The sequence below is a fragment of the Nerophis ophidion genome, linkage group LG10 (genome assembly GCF_033978795.1).
Source record: "Nerophis ophidion isolate RoL-2023_Sa linkage group LG10, RoL_Noph_v1.0, whole genome shotgun sequence".
Taxonomy (NCBI): domain Eukaryota; kingdom Metazoa; phylum Chordata; class Actinopteri; order Syngnathiformes; family Syngnathidae; genus Nerophis; species Nerophis ophidion.
This window is the reverse complement of record NC_084620.1, coordinates 12,314,499-12,340,774: the sequence shown is the minus strand read 5'-3', so window position 1 is coordinate 12,340,774 and position 26,276 is coordinate 12,314,499. Positions and strand designations below refer to the sequence as shown.

Genomic DNA, 26,276 nt, shown 5'->3' with positions numbered 1-26,276 from the left:
GATTGATAGTGACAAGGTTGATATTTTTATTTTCCTCATAATCTTTCTTTGATTCTTTTGTTAATATTTACAAACTCAATGAATAATTCCCTTGACACCAGAGAACTTTGAGAGCAAAAATGATTTAAAAAAAGAGTAGTTTAAATATAGATAATAGTTTTTTTTTTTAGTTATTGTGTACTGTTGACTTTGTTTTGTTCAATTGTATGTAATAAAATAGATCAAGGAAGTTCTTTAAATAATGTGTTGATATTGTTAGACTGTTAATAGCACTCACAATAAATAAAATGAACAATTTACAGTTAATTGCTTGTATTCAGTCACATGACTTCTTACCAGAAGTGAAAGACATATATCACATATGGTGCACCTGAAAGAGTGGCAGCACATCACAGTAGCTCCTTTGAAGAACAATTTCCCTTGTGGATCATTAAAGTTTGTCTAAGTCTAAGACAGTGGTGGTCTACCAAGCCGAGATGGCTGTTGTGCGGCAGTGCGCAAAATCTCTGAGTACGCAAGGGGTCTAGATCTTCCTGCAAAAAGCAGATACGAGCAAAACATTTATCCATATACGTTATCAAAAACGATTTGTCGATTGATATCAAGGATTATCAATCGATCGAGTTCCCAGATATATCAAACTGTCTTTCGCTCCAACGTCATTGTACACGACAAAACAGATGAAAACTTGGAAAAGCATGACGGTCACAACTTCTTTGTGTGTGGCTCGGTCAGGGAAAATGGTATCAAGACTCACCCGGATAAATATGCATTGTTTTTGCTCGGGTAAAGTTGCATTTCATGATTTACCTTCGTATCCACTGCCATGTTTGTAGCTTTGTTGTTGCACGCGCCGCTTACGAGTATGCATGTTTTGCCTCTGTCTTTATCAAAATGTAAGCACAGCGCTCAACATTGTGTATGTGCTGAAAACTCCATTCGTGATTGTTGCCTTTGGTAAACGTTTAGATTTTGCTCACATTTGCTTTCTTTTTAGACTCTCCAAGTTGAAGCTTTACGAAACACTTGTTGCAAAAATGTGTTTTAAGAAATCTGAAACAAGATAAAAATGCAAATAATATCAAGACAAATGAGAAATACTAAAAGTTGAAAGTACATCAGACAAACCTTTATCGAAGTGCTCACTGATCACAAACTCGCATTCTTCGACTCTACTCCCTTGTACTGGAGTGCGAGCTACTTTTCTCCTTGTCGTTTCATAAAATCTTGCACTCTTCCGCCCTTCTTGATTAACCCTCGAGAAACTCTAAAGAAACGTTTACTATTTTCGCGAATTGAACGGTTTGTACAACCGAAAACAATACATGCATAGGGCATTTTTCTTTGAGACAGGCTAAATGTGAGAACAGATGCTGGCTTGACCACCACGCATATTTAATGAGCCAGACGTGACGTCATGTAAATCCAGGCAATACATGTGATCGGTATCTGTATTGGTTTTGGCTAATCTAACTCAATGGAATCCGCAGCATAAATCCCTAATAGAAAGTCAACTTGGGTATACTTTAGAGTAGTCACTGTACAGCTTGTGCAGCAGTTAATATTTTCATACACTTAAAATAAGTCAACACACATACATTAATGTCCAGCTGGCAACATAAGTGAGTAGCAAGATATTTCTTGATATACGTGTAGTCTAGCATGGTGGCCATGGTTTGGAGCTGCACGAGTGCTGCTGGCAGAAGGAAGCTTCGGTTCATTACATTTCAACATGTACAGTGACATTGTGAAGCAGAAACTGGGCCAAATGGCATTTTTCAAACATGAAAGGAAGCCCAAACAGGTGATGGAGTGTCCAAGTATGTCTCCTCCACACCTGAACCCAATTGAAATGTGCGGCTGCCTCATGTCCAAAAGGATTAAGGCAGTTCTAAATAACAATAATACTCACACTAAATATTCACACCAAGGACACTATCTGTTCAGTGTGAGGTAAACTCACTTACGTTGCCAGTATTTAGACAATGGATGCGCGTTGCCTCATTTTCAGTGGACATTATAATCTCTACTACTATACGAGCTGCACACTTACTACTCTAAAGTTACATTTCTATTGGATTGTGTTCCTTGACAAAACATAATAAGCATGCTAAAATGTGTCCCGTAAGCGGGTTTTTCTCAAGGAATATGTAGCTCCAACAAGCGGATGTGACAACATATCACGTGTTGAAGAGTGGCTGCCTTGTCTCGATATTCAATGGTGTCATCTGCATGACACAAAGAGGACAAATGCCCCTCAGTTGGTCCATACATGTGGGACGCCAGAGAGGACATGCCAGTGGTGTGACACACGCTGGTACTGTTCTGCTCACTGTACGCTGCGTCACACTCGGCCCAGCAGCAAACGATCAATGAAGCTGCTGTTGACGCGTCCAAACGCTACTAAACCACATTTAAAGCTACAATAGGACATTTCAGGGACATGCTGACGTAATAAATTGTGCGGGCCAATGATGTTGGTGGACCAGCTTGGACACATGACATTGTTTCTTAGTGATGCTTTGACATCTGCACTTGTTGCCAGCATCTGACTGTTATTTTTGTATTTTGTAGTTGACCAAGTGAAATTTGGACCCCCACTGAGAAAAGTCACTGAACCCTACCCTGATTTGGTAACAGACATTTACAGCCAAGTGCACTAATTGCTGACACCTGCAACAAAAAGTCCAAATATATCGTCCTCCCAGCAGGGCTCATATGATGATGACTGGAGTCTGTCTGGAGATGAAGACAACTCACCGTAAGACTTCTTCTGTCTTTCTTTCACCCACAGTAATGTTTAGTTTAGATTTGTAAACAGAATGTGTGCCACTGGGAACTGAGAAAGAATTGAAGATTCTAATGGCCGTTAATTGGCTCCAATCTGCCTCGGAGGGGTTTAGTATTGAGTGTGTTTTTAGATTGGATAAACGTGTAAATGTCAGCATCATGAGCTGTTTTAGAGGACCAGTAGATGTTACCCCCATGCCCCGGGACCTTCCTTGCCATTGTTGTGGGCCGCCAGGCCTTTAGTCGGATAAACAGCAGGTCTTCCTGTTGCAGGAGCCTGTTGGAATGTGTGGAACAAGCTCTGCAGCTGAGGTAGGCCATGTCCATGCCATGATGATGTTGTATTGTGAACATCAACTTCAACATCCCTGACCTCCTCAGTGGCTTTGTGTTCCCCTATCCCCTCCCCTTCTGTAAATCCAGACCCCAATCCCTCTCAAATCCTGCCGCACTCATGAGCTGGATTTTGGCTGTGATCCAAAACAAACCCACTAGTTTGTCTGCTTTTTGTCTCCTTGTGTTAGTATTTTTGTTTTCCTAGTCGTCTTTTTTTTGTTTTTGCCCTGGTTAAAGTGTGTCATTCCTAATCCCCTTATGTCACTTCTTCTGACCCAATTAGTTAGTTTGCCCTTTTTTTTTCTTTCAGGAGTTTAACCATTAGGAGGGTGCCATCTACTGATGTGAGTGTCGACTACATGCACACAAAAACAAACGAAAAAAGCCTCCTTCACTGCTAATTGAAGTACAGTAGATCCCAACTTATCTGACATTCTGCCTTCAATAATAAAGCATAAAGCATTACAGAGCGTGGTTGTCACGATAGCCCGACAGCCAGACGAAAGGCTAGGCCCGAGGTCCAGCATTTCTCTGAGGGGCCTGAATTGTTCTCAATACACACTTTTGAGGTCCAGATGGTGTTGCTTAAAAAATAAAGACACAGCAGGACACAGTCTAGGGTCTGGAGTGCCTGCAAATGTTAAAATTGTATCAGAATCGGCAGCATAAAACCCTGATCGGAACATCCCTAATAGTTACTATTGTTATCATCACATTGATAATTGCATGTACAGATTATTTTTGGCATTCATTTAATTTGTATTTATTTGACATGCAATCCTTAAAAATATGATTGCTGATTATTAAAATGTGTACAGTGCTTACTTTAGTTACATTTAAAAAGGTTGTCTTCCTATGTATTTTGCTAACATCTTGCAGTCACTCCATTGTAGTTGTTTTCTAAATGTTTCATGATGTTCCAGGGAGGGAAGAGAAGCGGTTTATTCAGCCCAACGACAGCCTCCCTGCCAGCCTTTTGCTCTCTCAGTGTCAACACAAGCGACAGAGATGCGACACAGAGACCGATCTGTACGTTGGGTCCGGATGCTTCTGTCACGTCGGACTCCACCAGCTCATCTGGTATTTGCCACCTCACTATTCCTCTTGAAAGCTACATAGGATTGAGAAAACATTTCCTGTCAGAAGTTTTGGCAAGGTGCTCGGCCACACAAGACATCAGGCAGCGCTGCAGTGACCCATATCTGCATGCGGGGGGCGCTTTGACTGCCAGCACTGTCTGCTCCCCCAAAAAAGAGACTCCGCTCTCGCTTGAATGGAGCACGCTGAGGAAGACTGAAGACTCTGTAAGCCACTTTTTTCCCCTAATGTCGTTTTTCTGTGTTTGTCTCATATGCTAACATCAGTTGTTTGTAACCTTTTTCAGAATCTTAACCAAGTAAAGTTTTTATTTTAATTTGTGTTTTATCCTACCCTATTTTGTAACCTTTTGATATTTCTAGAGGGCTGATTTTCATGGACTTCCTCCTACCCCCCAAGTCCATGTAAGTGTCCAATCTAACCGCATGGAATCCCCCCAAAAGTTGCTTTCATCACCTCAGTCTGCATATGACAGACTGTCGCCAGATGTTGACATAGTCACAGATATCTCAATGCAAATGTGTCAATTTGAGTGGAATATATTGAAACAAAGAGGTTAGCTTCTTTGTCTGTGATGTAGATGGGGGCCTGCTTCTCCAAAGTCTTCAATGGCTGCCCTCTCAAAATCCACTCTGCTGTCACCTGGATTTTCCCAAAAACGAGAGGTAAAAAACGCTACTCACAACAAGTTTGGGATATTTTGCTTTCAGGGTGAACCTCAAATGCACTTTTACATGTGAATTTTGAATTTCTAAGTGTTAAGTGTTTAACTACTTACCGTTTTCTAACAAAAAGCTGAACGGCTAAATTCAGATGACATTTTTTTTTTTTCGAGACTTTTGTGTAACTACTTTTCAATCATGTGGTACTTTAAGCTCAGTGGAAGACATTCTGTTTGAACTTTCACAATAATTAACTGTTAGGTGTCTTCTTCATCCCCTGAAGTCCAAATGTGAACTGCATGATGAAGAAAACGGTTTAAATACCAATTCTAAGCAGCAGGAAATGTATTGGTCCATTCATGGATCACACACCTGTTCAGCCCCTTGTTAGAAAACAAGTTGTGAAACAAGTTAACAAACATTCAACAGTTGGACATTTGCATTCCCAGGTCACAAATTTGATTAGTTCCTGACATAACCGCGATAAATGAACTTCAGCTAAGACACCATTTAGTTACCTTTAAACTCTTTTAATCCAATACATTAACGCTTGCTGAGGCTGAGCTAATCAGTGGTCATGATACTGAACAGCACGTTCTCATTGGTTTGGTCTCTTCTATTGGCCAAAAAAATAATTTTTAAAGACATGTTATTATTTTCTTTTTTTGTGTGTATTGTGTTCTGTATTTTTTAAATGATCTTTAAGTGAGAGAGGGACAATTAAATAATTTAGTAATAGTACTGTCAAAGGATGGGAATGTGACCCCACTGATGGAATTATTACAATAAAAACACAACAAAAAATGAATTAACTTCAAAATTTTAGAATGAATCCAACCATTAAAGTAATATTGGTGTAAATGTTATCTTATAATGACTACCAATGATTGCTTGTTTGATAACAAAAAACAATGTTAAAAAAACAATAATTACAAGCCAATCTTTAGAATGGCTTTCTGAAAAGAGAAAATCCCATCTCTAGTTCATCCTGAAATTTCACTTGAAAGCCCAATATCCATAGCTTTTTGTGAGAATTTCATATTTATTTAAAAAAAAAGTTTAGACAACATTTGATTGATGAAATATTTCTCAATCAGATCAGTACCTTATTCTTGGCACAGAGGAGGGAATCTATACACTCAACCTGAATGAACTTCATGAGGACACGCTAGAGAAGGTAAGGAAATAAGTTTTCCAACTATGGAATATTCATGATAATGATAACTGCAATCGTCCCACAGTTGCTCCCTCAGAGATGCACGTGGTTGTACGCTATGAACAACGTGCTGATGTCCGTATCAGGTAGCTTTTAAGTATGTTTAACGTCATAAAAACTGTTCCAGGCAACACTCACACCATGATTTTATCCGGCAGGGAAGTCGTCTCAGCTTTATTCCCATAGTCTGACCGCTCTCTTCGAGCAGAAGGGACACTTGCAGAAGAAACACAGCAGTCTGTCGCTCGGCACAAGTCGTTTCACAGACAGGATCGGCACCAGGTAGGACCAAGCAGTCGTTATATTTTTCCGTACTTTGAACTCCAAATTGTGTGCGAGGATTGAAAAAGGCCGCTAGTATGTCACAGCAGTTGCCACACACTATGCAAATATGCTTATTAGCAAGTGTTAAAAACCTTGACGCACATGGATTAGTTTGTATTTGATTTAGATAAAGAATTTGATTGTAATTTAGTACTTGGAGGAGGTCAAATGTATCTTGGAGTTTGCCTGCAGCGTTGCAAACATCTCAGGAGGAATTTTATCCATCCATCCATTTTCTACCGCTTATTCCCTTTTTGGGGCCGCGGGGGGCGCTGGCGCCTATCTCAGCTACAATCGGGCCGAAGGCGGGGTACACCCTGGACAAGTCGCCACCTCATCGCAGGGCCAACACAGATAGACAGACAACATTCACACACTAGGGCCAATTTTTTTAGTGTTGCCAATCAACCTATCCCCAGATGCATGTCTTTGGAAGTAGGAGGAAGCCGGAGTACCCCGGAGGGAACCCACGCATTCACGGGGAGGACATGCAAACTCCACACAGAAAGATCCCGAGCCTGGATTTGAACCCAGGACTGCAGGACCTTCGTATTGTGAGGCAGACGCACTAACCCCTCCGCCACCGTGAAGCCCAGGAGGAATTTTATTCAAAGAAAATTCCCCAGAGCAGAATGTTTCCACCTCAATATTTGACAGTAGGGATGTCGTTGTTGGACTCATGGTTAGCATTTTTTCACATCTTTGTAAAAGGGTAAACCATATATAGGGTTGTACGGTATACCGGCACTAAAAGTACCATGGTACTAATGAATTGAAAACGATACTATACCGCCTTTGAAAAATACAGGTACTTTTTTTTCATCCGCATGCTGCCGTGCGGCTGTGACGTACAATGATGAGCAAGTTTAGTCGGTCAGCGCGCACACTTACCAAGCGCCCAAGGAGAAACAGTGTGGAGAGGAATAATGGCAAATAAAGGCATTTCTACTGGTTAATAAAGAAGGTGCGTGAAGCACAGTATAGAGGTATCTGGGCTTCAAAACTATCGATCAAGGTGACACATCAAACACGGAAGCTCCACACTGCAAGCTGTGCTTTAAATCATGCCTTGCCAAAGTTGGCAAGACAGTCTTACCACCTGCGCTTCAAACTTGGGTTAACATTTAAATAACAATCATCCAGACCTGCAACATGAGTTTCAGCTATCTTGTTGTGCCCATACAGGTACGTAGATGCGTACACAGCCCTTTGGCTTGTCGCTAAATATTAGCAAAGTTAAAAACTCCCACATAGCGCAAAATATTGCAAGTGAAATGACTGAATTTCATTTTTAAAAATGGCTACAATTTGTGTTTTATCTTTAACAATGTGTGTTTTACCTGCTACATGTCAATCAATCAATCAATAAATCAATGTTTACTTATATAGCCCTAAATCACTAGTGTCTCAAAGGGCTGCACAAACCACAACACAAACCACTACGACATCCTCGGTAGGCCCACATAAGGGCAAGGAAAACTCACACCCAGTGGGACGTCGGTGACAATGATGACTATGAGAACCTTGGAGAGGAGGAAAGCAATGGATGTCGAGCGGGTCTAACATGATACTGTGAAAGTTCAATCCATAATGGATCCAACACAGTCTTATATGTGTATTTTCAGCCATTGTATTGTTTTTAGTATTTACTAATGATTCTATTTGTCTTAAAGCACATACTAAGAGTGGCAACCATAAATCATAAAGCTTAATGCCCGTAAAGCTTTTGATTTTATTCTATTCCAACCTAATCATAGATTATGGCTGTCTAAATGTAATATATAAAATTGTAAATTGTTCTTTGGGTGCAACCACAAAAGCCCACTGTGTTTAATGCATTTAAATTTTATTTTTATTTTGATATTCTAAAATTGTTCTTTGGGTGCAATAAGAACCTTATGTTTAATGTTTCATTAAATTTTTTTGTTAAAATGAAACCAATTTTTTTTGTGGTCCACTTTATTTAAAAAAGTAATGGAATAAATTTTCAGGCATATCAGGACAGCCCTCACCAGACAAGTTAACATTCCTATTTTTGCCCGGAAATCCTGTCTTTTGTCCTTCTCTTTTGGCGTCGTGCCAATTTTTTATCTTTACTTAAAAAAGAGTATGCAGCTGGTCACACATTATGTTTTCTGTAAGATTGAGAAAGAAATGTGCACCATCCTGAAAACTGTTTCCTCCATAAGTGCTGTGAAAGAGCCCGGAATTGTGTTTTTATATTCATTTGCACAATATAACATGTTTTCTCACGAAGAAGCCTTATACCATATATTGCATCAGTCATGCTAACAACCTATTGTATGTATGAGTGAATGGTGCAGCGGTTAGTAGTAGTGGTTAGTAGCTTGGCGGTAGCTTAGTTACTTTTGAAATAAGTAGCTTTTCCCGTAGCTTAGCTACTTTTAGACCCATGTAGCGAGGTAGCTTACATCAAAGCCACAAGCTACAAGGAGAGAAAATGGACTGCAAATCCAGGTCACAAAAAAATAAAGCGAAAATACAATGACCTGGGTGAATGACAACACCCAGGTCCCATACGGAGAAAATCCATGATGATTGGTTGGTGTTCATATGATGAGTCACAATTGGCTAAGTTTACAGCGAAACATTACGGACTGGACAATCAGAGGCAAGATCCTTACAGCAAGATTCAGACAGACCCTTATCGGGTCCATTTGTACACTCTCGGTTCCATTAACTTTCATATTATACATGTGGGCCCATAGTTATACAGTAAATGCCATTTAAATGTAGCTTTGATGTAGCAAGCTACTTTTGCCGTGTAGCTACAATTCTCCACGGATCGTTTCCCCTGTAGCTTAGCTACATTTAATCGAGAGTAACTTGTAGCTCAGCTTACAACAGTTTCCAAGTGGCTTGCCCATCACTGGTCGTTTGCATGATTTAAATTAAACTTAAAAAAGTCCCAATATTTTGACACAAATGCAATTTCGTTGTCGGAATGTAATACAGGAAAATTTAGTTGTCGACTTGTCTACATGCAAGAAGTTCCCCATACGACCCTGTACTGACTTCCCGATGGACCTGTCTCTCACATTATCATAAATATTCAATAAGTGTATCCACTTGGCATCCATTGCAGCCAGTCACCCAGGAAGTGGTATGGAGCACAGTTTCGTCTTTTTCCCAATTCGGGCTTTTTGGAGTTTTTCTTTCCTCGGATTTGGGCTCAGATCAGGGGATATCGGTGTGGTTTGTGAAGCCCTTTGAGGCACTTGTGATTCAAGGCAATATAAATAAATTGTAAATGATCCATTTTTATAAATCTATTACGTCATTTTGTTTGCTAAAAACTTGCGAATAGTTTTATCTAAAGTCCAGTCAGTGTGTATTTTGAAGTGAAATTTGTCATTAAGCACACCTGTCAGATTCTACTCACTCATCTTTACACTGACATATGCTTTCAACTGATCACTGACCTGTGTCGCCTTTCAGGTTAAAGAGAAGGAGTAAATTGTGTGATAACTCTACATACGTGTGTATGATTAATGCAATCATTTTTTGTGATTAATTACATGAGTTAACTCGGCCTTTTGGACAGCCCTAGTTGTAATACAGGGTACAATGGCTAAAGTCCAATTGAGAACTTGTTTTATTTATTTAGACTTAGACTTAGACAAATTTAATGATCCACAAGGGAAATTGTTCCACACAGTAGCTCAGTTACAATGATGGAAAGTGTAAGAATGGAAAGGACAATGCAGGTATCAATAGACTAAATATAGCAATATAACATATATACAGTACGTAATATTTTAATGTATTTAATGGCAATTTGTGATAAAAACAATCCCTTTTTTGGAGCCATTTTCTTGGGAAATTTCCCGTATTTTGAAATAAAAATGTGGACAGCTATGTTGTAAACTTACAAAAACCAATCATTGTTTTTCCCACCGTATTGTGGGTGTTGCTCCACAGAAAGTTTTCCTTATCGGTGAAGATCCCTGACACTAAAGGCTGCAGGAGATGTAGTGTAGGTAAGGTCATGCAGGATGTCGATTCTATTCTTCAGTGTCGAATGTCATTAGACAAATCACGTAACTTGTTGTGTCTTGTAGCTAGAAACCCCTACACGGACAGTACTTTTTTGTGCGGAGCGGTTCCATCCGGCCTTGTTCTGCTTTTGTGGTATGAGCCCCTCCAGAAGTTCATGCATCTAAAGGTTTGTGGTGTTGAATGTAAAAAATAAAAATAAAAACTTTATTGGTGCTTTCAAAGTGTTATGATTCCTGTGCTCTGTTCGTAGCACATAACCACAAGGCTACCGGACTCTCTGCCAATATTTGAGCTGCTGGTGTTGGTCACAGACGAGTTTCCTCAGCTATGTGTCGGGGTGAGAGGCTGCACCAATGGGAAACAATCAGCCAGCCAGAAAGTAAAGTTTGATATCATCGAGCTGAATGGCACGGCCATTTCAGAGCCAGGTGTGATAGCACCGGTTTACTTCCTGTTCATAGAGCTGGAACTCACTTCCTGACAATTCTTCTTTGCAGAAAATGGTGAAGTCAAGGCCGTCCAGGTCAGCCAATTGGACAGAGACACTGTTCTCATTGCATTAGAAAGTAAGTCAAGTCTTTTAAAGTGACAGCAAAGCTTTGAAAGGATGCTAATGTGCTAACTGTGGTCTTTGATGCTAAAGAAAGTGTGAAGATTGTCAACCTGCAGGGTCTTCCATCCGAGGAGTTTGCTGCTGAAATGGTCTTTGACTTCCCTATTGAAACGCTCGGTAACAGCAACATCACTATCACTTAAAATAAACTACTAAGGGTGTGTTCACGCTTGTAGTCTGGATCAAATACTTAAAAAAAGATGAGTCATAGACTCCTTTACCAAATGGACCAAGACTAATCCCTAAATTGTTCTCGGTCCATGATCACTTATAACCAAATAAATCTTACTAGCAAAGCAAACTGACTAGAGTTTATTTTAAGAGAACATGCGAACGCACCCTTCCTTACTTACTTACTTACTACCTTTTTGATTTACATTTCTTTTGTTTGTGGCAGTTTGCTTGCAGGACAGTGTATTGGCTTTCTGGAAGCACGGCCTTAAAGGGAAGAGTTTTCACTCTAACGAGGTAAATTACGCTTTAAGATTAACACAAGAGTGCATTTGACTGGACATTTATTTGCAGGTCACCCAAGAGATTACAGACGAGAGTCGAGTTTTCCGAGTTTTGGGAACTAACAGGTATGCAAATTTAGTAACTTTGTTGGTTTGACTTTGATTTTAGGTTTGTTTTACCTGGCAGACTTTAAACTTACTTTTCAGACAAATTTCAGTTTGTATCCCTGAACAACAAGCTCTTAACACCTTGTACAGTAATACTGTACCTTGGTTTTCATTATTAATCCATTCTTAAGGGTATGTTTATTACAAAAAAAACATGTGCAAGACAAATTAGCTCTCTACAAAACTACAGAGGGCAGCCAGTAAGCGCCATATTACCCCTGAATGTTTGGCTAGACCAGGGGTCGGCAATATTTTGCACCAAAAGAGCCATTTGGGCCCGTTTCCACCTAATCAAAACCCACTTAGAGCAACCATATCTATTTGATCACCATAATGAAGTTAATGCTACATATACAATTTCTTTTAACGTATTGTCACGCCACGTTCCTGTCTTGTTCTTTTTTCCATTGTATTTTGCATATTATTTTGTTACTGGTTTCTTCTCTAGTTTTCCCTATAGTTTCCCAAGGTAACAACTCACACCTGTAGCCACCTGACAATTTGTCAAGATCCAACTTTGATATATTTCAGTTTTATGAACTGTTCTATTGTCACCAGAGTTATGCTAATTGCTTTAGAAAATTAATAAATTAATACAGGAAATGCAGGTGCTTTTGTGGCTGTATCTCTCCTTGTCTACAGACAGGTTATTGTGGGATCATGTGATTATCACTTCAATTAATTGTTGTTAATTATTCCCCCGTAGTAGTGAAAGTAGTTAAACACTGGTTGTCACACATCTTTTTTTCTTCCATGCTTCTCCTTAACAAGGTATTTCCATGGTTCTGTACTTTTGCTCTATTCCATTTACAACGTGTGTATGCTGCTGCATTAAGGCGAGCTCTGTCATCCCCCTACAAATCTTATTGTGAAGCGTGATGTACGCCTAAAAAAAAGTCGGACATTGCGTCCTGTGTTGATGCAATTTAATCATGAGGCATACTGTCCTACTTTACAAAAATGCCTTCTTTGTTTGCAATTAAAGTATTGTAACACAGCACCAGTTCCAATAACACTAAATCGCTCTCCAGTTACCATTGTTTTTTAGCATCAAAAGAAGGTATCAGGCTAAATCATGACAAGATTAGTGTTATGGTTTCTCACCAGAAAAAAATCTTCAAGTGTGCAATGAGATACAGTCTGGTGTGCCGGGGAAGATGATCTAATTTCACCTATTTGGGTTAAAAATATTTTTTGCAAACCAGTAATTATAGTCTGCAAATGATGTGTTGCTGTTGAGTGTCAGTGCTGTCTAGAGCTTGGCAGAGTAACCGTGTAATACTCTTCCATATCAGTAGGTGGCAGTCGGTAACTAATTGCTTTGTAGATGGAAACAGCGGGAGGCAGCGTACCCATAATTGTCACACACAAAGTGTGGCGAAAATATTCTCTGCATTTGACCCATCACCCTTGATCACCCCCTCGGAGTGGTGACGTTTAAGTATATGGGTTTTGATTGGTAGAGTTTAAGTTATAACAGTTATGCAGTGTGTCAAAACTAGTCAATTTATTTTTTGAGGTTTTTTTCTCATAACTTGTATAGGCTATTATCTCCCACCTAATATATGACTTCGGCGCCTCCCAAAGTCCAACATCCCGGGTGACTTGTTCAACAGCACAAAAAAATCTATTTGACGCGAAACAAAATCCAAAAAAATCCTCATTTAAAAGTAATCGTATATTTGGATGCAATGACATCCGTGGGTTTGTTAGGTTTTTAAAGAGTCAAAGACCGACTTCTCCTTGATATCTGGATCTGGAGATACACGAGGCTTGGAGCAGCCAGGCTTGTCAGATGTCCTTCGTCAAGACATTGCGGAAATCACTGGCGCAGTCCACAAAAAATAGCTGCACACGACAGGCCAGTAAAAAGTATGGAGTTAGTAAAAGTGCCAATAAGATATAAAAAAAATGTCACCTTTCTACAGCACATCCTGTACTGACCATGCTCAGCCGGAAGTTCCTTAAATTTGACATGTTTAAATAAAATAAGTAATACGAGTATATATGATTTCTGCTGATATCGTATTGGATTGATATCGGTATCGGCCGATATTTAAGGCTGCATTATTGCTTTTGTATCGGAAGGGAAAAAGACACCTTCAATGAAAACCAAGACATAGACGTCAGACAAACATTCTGTATGGAAGTTGTTGAGGTTTACTCTTTCATTTGATTTCTACTGTGTTTACATTATTTTTAAACATCTATACACAGTATTTTGAATGACAATGCTATACAAATGTATTATTAATATGATTTCAACTTTCTAGAGACATCATTCTCCAGAGCACACCGACCGACGACCCGTCAGCCCTTAGCAACGTCTACATTCTGACAGGCCATGAGAGCAGCGTTTGACAGCATGGATGACATTGTCCTTCCAAATCACAGCAAGAAAAATGAGGTCGATTTTAGATTTTACGTGAAACATATCACAATATAATTATTACTTTATTTCTACAGCACTTTTCATAAAAAGCAACACAAATGTTCTTTACACCAGTTTAAATGGAAACAAAAGGGAACATACACACCGTGATTGCCAACAGCATATGGGTTTGTATTGTACTGGAAGACTTTAAAAACTCTGAGATTAATTAACAAACAGGACAAAAAGCTATTTTTAAATTCCTTTTCCCAGCCAAAAAGACAGCGTGATAGTTAACATTATGCATATAACATGGAGAAAGACAATAAATAGACAAATTTTGAAAGTAAACAAAACTGCTGAAACCCAGCAAAGCACTCACAGGAATTGTGGAGTAGATGGCATCCACAAATTTTGAGCGTACAAGAGCTTGGCATCAAAGGATCGTCAATAGTCATCAGTACAGATAACAACAACATCAAGAACGTCCCAATAATGAAGGTAGAAAAAGGATCAACTTAAACTTAAAAATGCTCTGAAACAGTGGCAAAGCAGCCATGGGACAACACCAACAAAACCGTAATAGCCACCAAAATAAAGGCACAGGACAGGAACTAACGCAAAACAAGGGAGAACACTAACAAAACCCAACATAAAAGGCTGGTGTTTCCAGCCGTGACACTGTACAGTAGCTGAAATTGAATTTGAGTACACTGCCTGTTGACGCTTTGAGAGATGAGATCCATCAAAACAATGATGCAATTACTGTCATACCAGATTGAATGAGGCCAAGTGTTGTTAGCGTGATTATGACTCAAAATCCCCAAATTATGTTGTCATTTTATTTGACTGTCAAAGAGACGATGAAATGCCAATAGCCAAACATACTTCCTCTCGACAAGCAGACCCTTTCTCATAGATCTTTCCCCGACTGGACTCAAGAAATAAATTGTAAAGGGAATTTTCTTTTTGACCTATGTAATGTCATTCACACCTGTATCATATTTATATTATTTATGCAATGTGCACTGTACAGTTAAGGCCCACCTATCCCCCAGAGATACTTGAAAGACATATATCTTTTGTTTTTGAAGTAACTGTATAAGAAATAAATACATTTGGTGTTCATAATGGTTTTACACTGTATGCTCTCAAAGTGAAAGAGAGTATTTGTATATGTGAACTGTTTTTTTAGAAGATTTAGATATGCTGATATACTGCATTCATGTATGATTAAATATCTTAATATTACAATGAGGGTTAATACTGTTGGACCTATAACCAAATACTGTGTTTAATCTCAAATAAAAAAAATAGTATAGCAAGCCATGATTTGATGTTTTTTGTGCTCTGTGTGTGGGTGTGCACGCTGTGGTCCATCCACTAGTTACAGTAACTATGTGTAATGTTGTACAGCAGATTGAATCACTGCAGAACAGAGGTGGGTAGTAACGCGCTACACTTACTCCGTTACATCTACTTGAGTAAGTTTTGGGATAAATTGTACTTCTAAGAGTAGTTTTAATGCATAAATTGAGTATATTTATGGACAAGAAACGCTACTTTTAATCCGCTCCTTTTATCTACATTCAGCTCGCTACTCGCTTCTGATTTTTATCGACGCTTTGTTTTGGTTTGTCAGCCAGACCTTTAAAGTAGGATCTATGACATGCCTGCGTTTCACCAATCAAATGCAGTCACTGGTAACGTTTGACTCCGTTTCACCAATCAAATGCAGTCACTGGTGACATTTGACTCCCTTTCACCAATTAAACAGAGCCAGGCGGTCACATGATTAACTGCACACTTTTTTCTTTTTTTTAATAAACCTTTATTTATGAATTTCAACATTTACAAACAGTTGAAAATAATAATCAAAGTACAAAAACAGTACAAAACAGTATAAAAACTGTACAAAAAAGTGCCAGGGGATTGTAAATTCAAAGTAACTAAAATAGAATGCAAAAATATATATATATATATAAACACGGTGCAAAGCCATAGACTTACTCAATCTCAGTAAATAACTTAAATTTGGAACACGGCATCATCGTTTTCACAGCTTTTTGGTTGTTAGAGGTAGTGTTTTAATTTAATAAATGATAAATGGGTTGTATTTGTATAGCGCTTTTCTACCTTCAAGGTACTCAAAGCGCTTTGACACTACTTCCACATTTAACCATTCACACACACATTCACACACTGATGGAGGGAGCTGCCATGCAAGGCGCTAACCAGCACCCATCAGGAGCAAGGGTGAAGTGTCTTGCTCAGGACACCACGGACGTGACGAGGTTGGTACTAAGTGGGGATTGAACCAGGGACCCTCGGGTTGCGCACGGCCACTCTTCCACTGCGCCACGCCGTCCCTTATGTAGAGTTCTAAATCTTTATTAAAGGCACAAAAAGCAGGTCGGGTATTGAGAATATAAAACTTAGCAAATAGTATCATTAGGTTGCAAAGGTAATATTCATTTTCAATTTTTTTTTCAATGCAGTATAAAACCAAATATACATTATTTATACTATATTATTTATTATTACTTATACGCAATTATTAATATAGTATAAATAATGTATATTTGGTTTTATACTGCATTGAAAAAAAAATTGAAAATGAATATTACCTTTGCAACCTAATGATACTATTTGCTAAGTTTTATATTCATAAATGTAAGTTTCTCAATACCCGACCTGTTTTTTGTGCCTTTAATAAAGATTTAGAACTCTACATAAGGGACGGCGTGGCGCAGTGGAAGAGTGGCCGTGCGCAACCCGAGGGTCCCTGGTTCAATCCCCACTTAGTACCAACCTCGTCACGTCTGTGGTGTCCTGAGCAAGACACTTCACCCTTGCTCCTGATGGGTGCTGGTTAGCGCCTTGTATGGCAGCTCCCGCCATCAGTGTGTGAATGTGTGTGTGAATGGTTAAATGTGGAAGTAGTGTCAAAGCGCTTTGAGTACCTTGAAGGTAGAAAAGCGCTATACAAATACAACCCATTTATCATTTATTAAATTAAAACACTACCTCTAACAACCAAAAAGCTGTGAAAACGATGATGCTGTGTTCCAAATTTAAGTTATTTACTGAGATTGAGTGAGTCTATGGCTTATATGCAAATACGGTATTAGCTTTCACTGTTATGCTGATGACACCCAACTCTACATGCCCCTAAAGCTGACCAACACGCCGGATTGTAGTCAGCTGGAGGCGTGTCTTAATGAAATTAAACAATGGATGTCCGCTAACTTTTTGCAACTCAACGCCAAAAAAACGGAAATGCTGATTATCGGTCCTGCTAGACACCGAACTCTATTTAATAATACAACTCTAACATTTGACAACCAAACAATTAAACAAGGCGACACGGTAAAGAATCTGGGTATTATCTTCGACCCAACTCTCTCCTTTGAGGCACACATTAAAAGCGTTACTAAAACGGCCTTCTTTCATCTCCGTAATATCGCTAAAATTCGCTCCATTCTGTCCACTAAAGACGCTGAGATCATTATCCATGCGTTTGTTACGTCTCGCCTCGACTACTGTAACGTATTATTTTCGGGTCTCCCCATGTCTAGCATTAAAAGATTACAGTTGGTACAAAATGCGGCTGCTAGACTTTTGACAAGAACAAGAAAGTTTGATCCTATTACGCCTGTACTGGCTCACCTGCACTGGCTTCCTGTGCACTTAAGATGTGACTTTAAGGTTTTACTACTTACGTATAAAATACTACACGGTCTAGCTCCATCCTATCTTGCCGATTGTATTGTACCATATGTCCCGGCAAGAAATCTGCGTTCAAAGGACTCCGGCTTGTTAGTGATTCCCAAAGCCCCAAAAAAGTCTGCGGGCTATAGAGCGTTTTCATTTCGGGCTCCAGTACTCTGGAATGCCCTCCCGGTAACAGTTCGAGATGCCACCTCAGTAGAAGCATTTAAGTCTCACCTTAAAACTCATTTGTTTACTCTAGCCTTTAAATAGACTCCCTTTTTAGACCAGTTGATCTGCCGTTTCTTTTCTTTTTCTTCTATGTCCCACTCTCCCTTGTGGAGGGGGTCCGGTCCGATCCGGTGGCCATGTACTGCTCGCCTGTGTATCGGCTGGGGACATCTCTGCGCTGCTGATCCGCCTCCGCTTGGGATGGTTTCCTGCTGGCTCCGCTGTGAACGGGACTCTCGCTGCTGTGTTGGATCCGCTTTGGACTGGACTCTCGTGACTGTGTTGATCCATTGTGGGTTGAACTTTCACAGTATCATGTTAGACCCGCTCGACATCCATTGCTTTCCTCCTCTCCAAGGTTCTCATAGTCATCATTGTCACCGACGTCCCACTGGGTGTGAGTTTTCCTTGCCCTTATGTGGGCCTACCGAGGATGTCGTGGTGGTTTGTGCAGCCCTTTGAGACACTAGTGATTTAGGGCTATATAAGTAAACATTGATTGATTGATTGATAATATATATTATTGTTTTAGTTGCTTAAGAGATATTTCTGGCTCTGAATTTGTTCATTGCTATTTTTATGTTTTTGTGCATCACTTGTTGCCGTCATCATTAAACGAACAGGTTACTCATCAGTTATTCAGTGACGTTAAGGTTTTACTACTTACGTATAAAATACTACACGGTCTAGCTCCAGCCTATCTTGCCGATTGTATTGTACTATATGTACCGGCAAGAAATCTGCGATCAAAGGACTTTGGCTTATTAGTGATTCCCAGAGCCCAAAAAAAGTCTGCGGGCTATAGAGCGTTTTCCGTTCGGGCTCCAGTACTCTGGAATGCCCTCCCGGTAACAGTTTGAGATGCTACCTCAGTAGAAGCATTTAAGTCTCACCTTAAAACTCATTTGTATACTCTAGCCTTTAAATAGACTCCCTTTTTAGACCAGTTGAGCTGTTGTTTTTTTTCTTTTTCTCCTTTGTCCCACTGGAGGGGGTCCGGTCCGGTGGCCATGGATGAGGTGCTGGCTGTCCTGAGTCGGGATCCGGGATGGACTGCTTGTACAGAGCCGGGACCCAGGATGGACCGCTCGCCTGTGTATCGGTTGGGGACATCTCTGCGCTGCTGACCCGTCTCTGCTTGGGATGGTTTCCTGCTGGCTCTACTGTGGACGGGACTCTCTCTGCTGTGTTGGATCCACTTTGGACTGGACTCTCACGGTTGTGTTGGTTGGATCAACTATGGCAGGGGTTGGGAACCTTTTTGGCTGAGAGAGCCAAGAAGCCAAATATTTTTAAATGTATTTCCGTAAGAGCCATACAATATATTTTTTTAACACTGAACACAACTAAACACATGCATTTTTAAGTAAGACCAACATTTTTAGAGCATAATAGGTCTCTTATTCTTTGTAATAATATTGATATTCTGAAGCTAACTGTGGAGGGGGCGTGCCCTGCGGGTCTGCAGCGAAGCAGGGTGTTGCCATGACTGGCCTCGAAATCAGCGACAGGTGCGTAGATGGCCAACCTGGGCCTTGTTATCTAATCACCTGTCGCTCTGTTTATAAGCAGCAGCCAGGAGGAGAGACAGGGTTTGGGCTGGAGCCAGACTGCGAGCGAGAACGAAAGAGAAAAAGACAATTGCTGGAAAGCAACTGAGAGACCTATTGAAAAATAAAACAATATTGTAACCCTGAAACAGGCTCTCATGTCGGTGCTTGTGGTCTGAAGAACCCCCAGGAGGGCAAGCCCTAAACTAACCAATTATAAATAAATCACTTCTTACCCTTTATGCAACTTCTTGAACAAGTGCGGTAGAAAAAGGATGGATGGATTCAAATGCATGAGCATGTTTTATATTTTGAACGTTATTTTTAACACTTTGAGTACAAGTGGAATTATTCAATATTTATTGTGTTAAGCAGTGTCAGCTCAGATTTATCCGAGAGCCAGATGGAGTCATCAAAAGAGCTACATCTGGCTCGCGAGCCATAGGTTCCCTACCCCTGCACTATGGATTGAACTTTCACAGTATCACGTTAGACCCGCTCGACATCCACTGCTTTCGGTTCCCCAAGAGGGGGGGGTTGCCCACATATGCGGTCCTCTCCAAGGTTTCTCATAGTCATCATTGTCACCTACGTCCCAATGGGTGTGAGTTTTCCTTGCCCTTATGTGGGCCTACCGAGGATGTCATTGTGGTTTGTATTGTGGTTTGTACAGCCCTTTGAGACACTAGTGATTTAGGGCAGTGTTTTTCAACCACTGTGCCGTGGCACTAGTGTGCCGTGACATTCGGTGTGGTGTGCCGTGGGAGATTGTCTAATTTCACCTATTTCAATCAATCAATCAATGTTTACTTATATAGCCCTAAATCGCTAGTGTCTCAAATTTGGGTTAAAAATATTTTTTACAAACCAGTAATTATTGTCTGCAAATGATGTGTTGTTGTTCAGTGTCGGTCCTGTCGAAATCTCGGCAGAGTAACCGTGTAATACTCTTCCATATCAGTAAGTGGCAACCGGTTGCTAATTGCTATGTAGATGTCGGAAACAGCGGGAGGCAGCGTGCAGATAAAAAGGTGTCTAGTGCTTAAACCAAAAAAAAAAAAAAAGATGAGTCCCCCTAAGAAAAGGCATTCAAGCTTAAGGAAGGCTATGCAGAATGAAACTAAAACAGAACTGGCTACAAAGTAAACAAAAACAGAATGCTGGACGACAGCAAAGACTTACTGCGCAGTAAAGACAATGTACATCCGAACATGACGTGACAATCAACATTGTCCCCACAGAGAAGGATAAAAACAAAGTTGCTAAAACAAAGTAGTTGTGGGGAATAGCGCTCAAAGGAAGACATGAGACTGTACAGGAAAATACAAAAAAAAAAGAGAAAAAGCCACCCAAATAGGAGCACAAGACAAGAACTAAAACAGTACACACAGGAAAACAGCAAAAAACTGAAAATAAGTCAGGGTGTGATGTGACAGGTGCTGACAGTACACCTACTTTGAGACAAGAGCTATAGTGATGCATGCTTGGTTATGCTTTAAAGTCATATCCAACAATTGCGACAAAGACTTTTTACTGTCAACCGAGTTTTGCTTTTTAATGATTTCTGCTGGTTTGCCTCCGCGTTTTTTCAACGCAAAAAATGTGCCTTGGCTCAAAAAAGTTTGAAAAATAATGATTTAGGGCTATATAAATAATCATTGATTGATACTTGAGTAGTTGTTTCACAACATACTCTTTACTTTTACTCAAGTAAATATTTGGATGACTACTCCTTACTTTTACTTGAGTAATGCATCTCTAAAGTAACAGTACTCTTACTTGAGTACAATTTCTGGCTACTCTACCCACCTCTGCGGCAGAACGGCATTGGCAAATCATTATGTAACAATTATATGGCAAAAAAATATATAAAAAATACGTCATACTTTTATCAGCAGCTGTTATTCTGTCGTCACATACGTTCTGAATCGCAGTGCCCTCTGTTGAGCCCTCGGAGCACTGAAATCATCCTTTGTCCGCCACAAATGTCCTGTGGGGGGCAGCAACGTGCCTGTGTGGCGTTGAGCCGCACGATTATCCTCACAGAGGTAGACGGAGCGTCACCGCCACAATTCAGGCGCCATTTCCCTTCTCATTCATTGGCGGCGAGGCCTGTTTCTCTTTTTTACTGGTAAGTTAAAATATTTGTAGGTCAAATAGTTGCGCCCTAAACGCACCCAGGACTTCTATTTCATCCTCTCTCGGTGTTGTATATTCTTTTCGTGTTTGCCTCGATCGGCGATGTTTGCCAGCTAGCATATTAGCCCATTTAAGGTATCCGCCTTCATTAACGCTAAACGTTCGAACCTAGCATTGCAAAACTGGATTATTTGAAGTATTTTGGAGTCAACCTCGCATTATTAAAGACATTTTATTTTTGATGCTCTGTTGGAACCAATAGATGTATGAGTCAAACTGCACTTTACAACCGAATACGATACTTTCAGCCACATGTTAGCATTAGCGCACGTTGTTAGCTTGTTGTAGAGGTTGCTCTTAATGTACGTCATATAGTGGAAACACCGTTTTACAACCGCCTTGTTGTTTTAAACTTTAATCAGGCTTGCAGAGCAGAGGTCAATGTTCGAATTGCGGTGTTCGCTGCTGTATGGTTCATCGTTGGTCAAATGACCACATTGATTGATTAACATGAATTGATTAACGTGGACCCCAACTTAAACAAGTTGTAAAACTTATTCGGGTGTTACCGTTTAGTGGTCAATTGTACGGAATTTGTACTGAACTGTGCAATCTACTATTAAAAGTATCAATCAATCAATAATGCTGTGTTTCGCCAAAAATCTACAACTTACTATAAGTTATCTTGAGCAGTGGTTCTCAAATGGGGGTACTTGCGGGTATGCCAAGGGGTACGTGAGAATGTTTAAAAATAGCAATTCAAAAATCCTTAATAAATATATTTATTGAACAATACTTCAACAAAATATGAATGTAAGTTCACAAACTGTGAAAAAAAATACAACAATGCAATATTCAGTGTTGATGTTGTAAGCACAATACCAATGGCGCGCATTTTGCAAATTTAATATCAAATCAAATGTTCATTGGATTCATCACTATACAGTGTACATCCACGACTGATTTACTGACTAAAGTACTACCAAGTGTGGATTCAGGCCGGGTGGCCTTTTTCAAGTTCCAGGTAACCCTACATTATTATATTTTATGAATAGTAAACCAAGTTGTGGTAGTAGTTTAGTCAGTAGTTCTGTTGTGGATGTACACTGTATAGTGATGTATCCAATAAACATTTGATTTGACATAAAATTTGCAAAATGCGGTTGCGCATTGTGCAAATTGCGCGCCATTGGTATTGTGCTTACAACAACGACAGCTAGATTTTTTGTGGACGTGTTCCATAAATATTGATGTTAAAGATTTTTTTTTTGTAAAGAAATGTTTAGAATTAAGTTCATGAATCCAGGGGGATCTGTATTACAATCCCTAAAGAGGGCACTTTAAAGTTAATGATTACTTCTATGTTTAGAAATCTATATTTATAATTGAATCACAGGAGTTCCTTCATACCGACAGCCATCAGACTGTATAATGCATATGTTCCTTCTTGACTGCACTTAAATGTAGAATATATTTATATTATTCATATATTATATAAATAATATATGTCATTTATCATTTATTACTATTATTATTGTTTATTGTGAGCGAACTGTGGTGTTGAATTTCCCTCAGGGATCAATAAAGTACTTTCTATTCTATCACTTGTTTATTTTTCAACAAGTTTTTATTTATTTTTATATCTTTTTCCCCAAATAGTTCAAGAAGACCACTACAAATGAGCAATATTTTGCACTGTTATACAATTTAATAAATCAGAAACTGATGACATGGTGCTGTATTTTACTTCTTTATCTCTTTTTTTTTTGCAACCAAAAATGCTTTGCTCTGATTAGGGGGTACTTGAATTTAAAAAAAATTTCACACGGGGTACATCACTGAAAAAAGGTTGAGAATTTAGAGCGCCAAGCACATTTTAGAAAATTGATTATGAATAAATATCCTAAAGTCGGGTAATAATAGGAGAGAAAAATCAACAGGGGTTTTATAGTGAGTGTGATGCTCTGTGTAAGTTTTTATAAAATCCTATGTGGTTATGAATTGACATGATTCCTTTGACTCCCGTAGGTTCCATTGGCAGTCATGGTGAAAATATTCATCGGCAATCTTGCCAGCAACAGCAGCCCAGAGGAGCTTCGAGCCCTCTTTGAGAAGTATGGTAAAGTCACTGAATGTGACATAGTCAAAAACTTTGGCTTTGTACACATGAGCAGCTTGTCCGAGGCGGAGGAGGCCATTCGGAACCTCAACCAGCACCTGCTGAATGGCTGGCGCATTAACGTGGAGCTGAGCAAAGGCAGGCCAAAGTCCAGCACCAAGCTGCATGTGGGCAACTTAGGAGAAGGCGTTACCAACGAAATTTTGCGGGGCAAGTTTGAAGAGTTTGGCTCGGTAGTAGAGTGTGATGTAGTGAAGGACTTTGCCTTTGTTCACATGGAAAGAATGGAAGATGCCATGGAAGCCATTAATAAGATGGACAACACTGCCTTCAAAGGTGAACTCTTGGGTGGGGAAGAGTTAGTTAGCCTTTTGGATTGTGTGCTCTTGCTGTATACCTCCTCGTGACTAGTACAAATAATTAGCTAAAAATGTTCCCATTATAAAGGCAGCAACGCTAACATTTGCTTTCACTCATCAGGCGGACTTAAAATTACTTCTCTTTACTTCTCTTTTTTTAGAAATACGGTAAATGACTCCTGCCGCTACAGTTTTACACCGTTCAACTCGGTCAAGTGCATTTAGCGTGTCTTTAAAGTCGTGAGAGCTTTCGTGTGCGAAGCTTCCGGTCTCATGCGTGTCTTCTCTCTCCTTACAAGGCAAACTGATGAGTGTACAACTGTCCACCAGTCGGCTTCGCACCGCCCCGGGAATGGGAGATCATACCGGATGCTTTGTCTGCGGGAAACATGGTCACTGGTCAAAAGATTGTCCAGTCGATCGCAACAATAGCCAGAACGAAGAAGACATGAGAGGTCACGGCGGTCGGGGATCTCCACGCGGTCCCCCAGGTTTCGGAAGGGGAGGCCCCGGACGGGGTGGCTTTGACAGGGGTGGCCACGGAATGGCCCCCGCTCCACCTGATTACATGCAAGGCTCTGCGTATAGTCGGCCAAGTTATGGCGCAGGAATGCCGCCTCCTCCGCGGAGGCCTGGTGGCGCTGAGGTGGGAGATCGGTACGGTGAGAGGTCACCAGTTTACGGCCGTGAACGTGCTTATAGCAGCAGTGTTGACTACTATGAGAAGTTCAGAGCTCGCCCTTTCGGCTCAAGCTATTTCGAGGAACGCCGTATGTCCTATCTCCCTCCTCCCCCTCCCCCACCCCCACCTCCTCCTCCCTCTTCCCTCCCAAAGTACTCGAGTATGGATCCGTACGACCGGCGTCCCCCGCCTCCTCCAGTGCCGACCGCTTCCGCCGCGGCTTACTATGCGAGAGAGCACAACCCAATCAGCCGAGTACCCATCTCCTCGGCAGGCTATGCCTACGAGCGAAAACGCCTGTCGCCCGTGCCTGTGGCTAGGGGCCCGTACCCGGTGCCACGGCCGAAGGAGCACTATGTACAGCGCTACGCTCCTTACTAAGCCCAAGGTAAGCAACATTCGAATGAATAACTGTTTGTTCTAAACAAGAGCGACCATGGCATCTTTCTTTTTAGGTGTGTTGCAGACTTTCCGTGGCGGTCATTTGGTCAGCTTCCTGACTCCCATCAGTCTGCGTCGTTTTTGGAAACTTCAGAATGGAAATTGTTTCAACACCTGCAGCACATAGAGTCCCACTTTTTTTGTTCTTGCTGCAGATTGTCAGTTAAGCTACATTTATACCTGTAGTTTTCAATTAAGAATGTTCAATAGGTCCACGCTGATCTTTTATCATTTTTGGCTTGTTTTGCAGATATTCAGCTCACTTTTATTCATGTCTTTTTTTAATCTTTTTTGTTTACTTGTGTAATGGAGCATTAAATCAACATTTATACAAACATTGGGTTGGGTAAAGCTCTTTGACTTTAATTTGGTTTCATGGACGTCGCTTTTGTTGTGCTCAGAGGGATTTTTTGTGTTTGTTTTTCTTTTTAGAACTTAATACAAAGATGGTTTTCCCTTTCTGTGTTATTTTTATTTAATAAGGGGCACATGATGGAACGCATCGTGCTTCATATTGAATACCACCTAAAAATCATCCCATTGCCATCAATTTCTCACTGAACTGCTGTGAGGACAAGACATTCCAGCCTCCCATTTATTCAATTTGTGCTAACAAAAGTTGTATTTTATATCCTTTTTTTGAAGTGACAGTTGTTGAAATAAAGTGTCATAAATGGCAGCCAGATGTGTAACAGATGTACCATATTCTTCACCTAACTTTTTTGGTTCACACAATCACATTGATATGTGGTCTTTGGCAGTAGCTTTAACTACAGGGATAATGCTCAACCAAACCGAGGGACTCAGGGCTTCGAGTGAATGTTAAAAAGAGGAACTGTTTTTGTTTCTAAGATGCCTTAGTTTTGCTTATACTGTAGTTGAATATTTTTGAATGTTATATTTTTCATACTAGCTGTAATGATTCCATCGTACATGCAAACTAAACACATTTTGCAATAAAGTGCAAAACTGGTAAAAAAAAAAAAAGTTT

At 40.2% G+C, this 26,276-nt stretch overlaps 2 protein-coding genes across 7 annotated transcripts in view; both read left to right on the top strand.

Annotated features, from left to right (window-relative positions):
• Positions 1-15,378, top strand: part of map4k2 (mitogen-activated protein kinase kinase kinase kinase 2) — a 36,108-nt gene extending 20,730 nt beyond the window's left edge. Inside the window, exons 14-32 of one of the 4 annotated variants that reach the window (XM_061912405.1) lie at positions 2,575-2,633; positions 2,709-2,761; positions 3,064-3,102; positions 3,437-3,470; positions 4,050-4,206; positions 4,273-4,430; positions 4,587-4,628; positions 4,805-4,889; positions 5,984-6,063; positions 6,128-6,188; positions 6,261-6,384; positions 10,369-10,427; positions 10,509-10,612; positions 10,697-10,874; positions 10,944-11,012; positions 11,090-11,176; positions 11,457-11,527; positions 11,585-11,640; positions 13,956-15,378. In XM_061912405.1, coding sequence (XP_061768389.1) covers positions 2,575-2,633; positions 2,709-2,761; positions 3,064-3,102; positions 3,437-3,470; positions 4,050-4,206; positions 4,273-4,430; positions 4,587-4,628; positions 4,805-4,889; positions 5,984-6,063; positions 6,128-6,188; positions 6,261-6,384; positions 10,369-10,427; positions 10,509-10,612; positions 10,697-10,874; positions 10,944-11,012; positions 11,090-11,176; positions 11,457-11,527; positions 11,585-11,640; positions 13,956-14,043 — 1,604 coding nt within the window. In that variant the 3' untranslated portion in view covers positions 14,044-15,378. Of the gene's footprint in view, positions 1-2,574; positions 2,634-2,708; positions 2,762-3,063; positions 3,103-3,436; positions 3,471-4,049; positions 4,207-4,269; positions 4,431-4,586; positions 4,629-4,804; positions 4,890-5,983; positions 6,064-6,127; positions 6,189-6,260; positions 6,385-10,368; positions 10,428-10,508; positions 10,613-10,696; positions 10,875-10,943; positions 11,013-11,089; positions 11,177-11,456; positions 11,528-11,584; positions 11,641-13,955 lie in introns of all 4 variants that reach the window. The other 3 variants (XM_061912404.1, XM_061912406.1, XM_061912407.1) reach the window with 3 other exon arrangements.
• Positions 15,379-21,518: 6,140 nt separating this feature from the next.
• Positions 21,519-25,977, top strand: LOC133560179 (RNA-binding protein 4.1-like). 3 transcript variants are annotated; one of them, XM_061912400.1, is made up of 4 exons: positions 21,519-21,676; positions 23,713-24,139; positions 24,462-25,232; positions 25,300-25,977. In XM_061912400.1, exons 2-3 carry the CDS (start codon positions 23,728-23,730, stop codon positions 25,223-25,225), a joined length of 1,176 nt encoding a protein of 391 aa, XP_061768384.1. In that variant the 5' UTR covers positions 21,519-21,676; positions 23,713-23,727; the 3' UTR covers positions 25,226-25,232; positions 25,300-25,977. The 3 variants fall into 3 exon arrangements, with proteins under 3 accessions (XP_061768384.1, XP_061768386.1, XP_061768385.1); XM_061912401.1 differs by lacking the exon at positions 21,519-21,676 and adding an exon at positions 21,683-21,819; XM_061912402.1 differs by lacking the exons at positions 24,462-25,232; positions 25,300-25,977 and having other exon boundaries at positions 23,713-24,455.
• The last annotated feature ends 299 nt before the right edge of the window (positions 25,978-26,276 follow it).